The sequence below is a fragment of the Capsicum annuum genome, unplaced genomic scaffold, assembly GCF_002878395.1.
Source record: "Capsicum annuum cultivar UCD-10X-F1 unplaced genomic scaffold, UCD10Xv1.1 ctg69359, whole genome shotgun sequence".
Lineage (NCBI taxonomy): Eukaryota > Viridiplantae > Streptophyta > Magnoliopsida > Solanales > Solanaceae > Capsicum > Capsicum annuum.
Genome location: NW_025878987.1, coordinates 1 through 1,388, shown reverse-complemented (window position 1 = coordinate 1,388; position 1,388 = coordinate 1). Strand labels below are relative to the sequence as shown.

At 37.7% G+C, this 1,388-nt stretch overlaps 1 protein-coding gene across 1 annotated transcript; it reads left to right on the top strand.

Moving 5' to 3' along the window:
- Positions 1-446: 446 nt before the first annotated feature.
- LOC124894083 (arginyl-tRNA--protein transferase 1-like) lies at positions 447-1,377 on the top strand (the record flags this gene model as incomplete). Its single annotated transcript, XM_047404837.1, has 1 exon — positions 447-1,377. A coding segment is annotated over exon 1 (931 nt), but the record flags the coding sequence as incomplete, so codon positions are not given.
- Positions 1,378-1,388: the final 11 nt, after the last annotated feature.

The window sequence follows — 1,388 nt, the reverse complement described above, 5'->3', positions numbered from 1 at the left end:
AGGGTCCAGGGAAAGGCCCCACCACAAGGGTGTATTGGATACAGCCTTACTTTGCAATTCTGCTAGAGGCTGTTTCCAAGGCTTGAACCCATGACCAAGGTCAAATCTTTGATGATAGAATCATCTATGATTGAGTTGCGAAGCTTCTGGTTAGATATCCTCCATCTGAACAGAATTCCTTCTGGTCAAAGAATCCCGACTTTACCAGTTACTCCAAGACTCCCCTTCATTTAACATAGCTTATAATAGTAGATATTAGGGAAGACCCAAGTAAAAATTCCAAGAGTTAGTGTACAGAAGGTGTATAATCTTTCACGGGCCTTAATACAGTTTCTAATAGTAGATACTGAAAGACAGTATTAAAAATGTTGCCATTAATAATGAAACTCATACTCGATCCAACACTTTGGTGAACTTGCAGGAATTTTTTCTTTAACTACAGGAAAATGCATCAATATGACATTGATCACCATATGTTATTTGACCTATCAAGTATCAAGATTGGAGTTGGCTGGGCTGGGTTCAATAATTATCCAATTATGAAACGTGAAATGCGGCTAAGATTTTTAAGAACCTTTATCAAGTACCATCATGTTCTTTCGCCTGATTTCTTAGTTAAAATTACGAAGAAGCTGCGAAAATGGATTGCGGAAATGCATGAGTTTAGCATAATTCTAGGCGATCACAAAACTATGCTCGAGGTGGAAAGACTAGTATCACAGTTGCCAAACTTCATTGAAAGTAATACCAGTTCAATGTGCAGTTTTGAGCTGAATGATTCTAATCAATCAGAATGTATGGATGGTCTCGGAAAGAATCTTAATAATGTACTAATGTGCCTGGAAGTGGATTGGTCTGACCCTGATTTGACGAACGAACAAATCCTTCAGTATAGTCGAGCTATAAAGCAGGTGAAAATCATTCAAAAGAAGATTAGATTTTTGAGATACTTATATGCCACAGAGATAAATGGTTATGTCGATCATGAGAAGTTGGAAGGCCTAGGGACTCGGATTCAGTTCATGGCTAACGATGTGATACAGTTTTGTCGTGCTTCAGTTAAATATGTTGTGTTTAAATATAATGGCAATGAAGATGACGATGACGATGACGATGACAATGAAGATTATAATGGTGAGGATGAGGATGAAGATGATGATGAGAATAGTGAGGATGAGAATGAAGACGATGATGATAATAGTGAGGACGAGGATGAAGATGAGTCTGAGGATGAAGATGATATCTTGAATAAACCTCCCTATCTATTATGTTTGATTGCGTTAGTGGAGCTGGAAATGAAGAAGATTTTTCTGGGTGAACTAAAGGCTTCAAAGTTCACTCGATCAAGAACTTTCAAGGACAAGAAATTACCAAAAGGTTTTCCACAT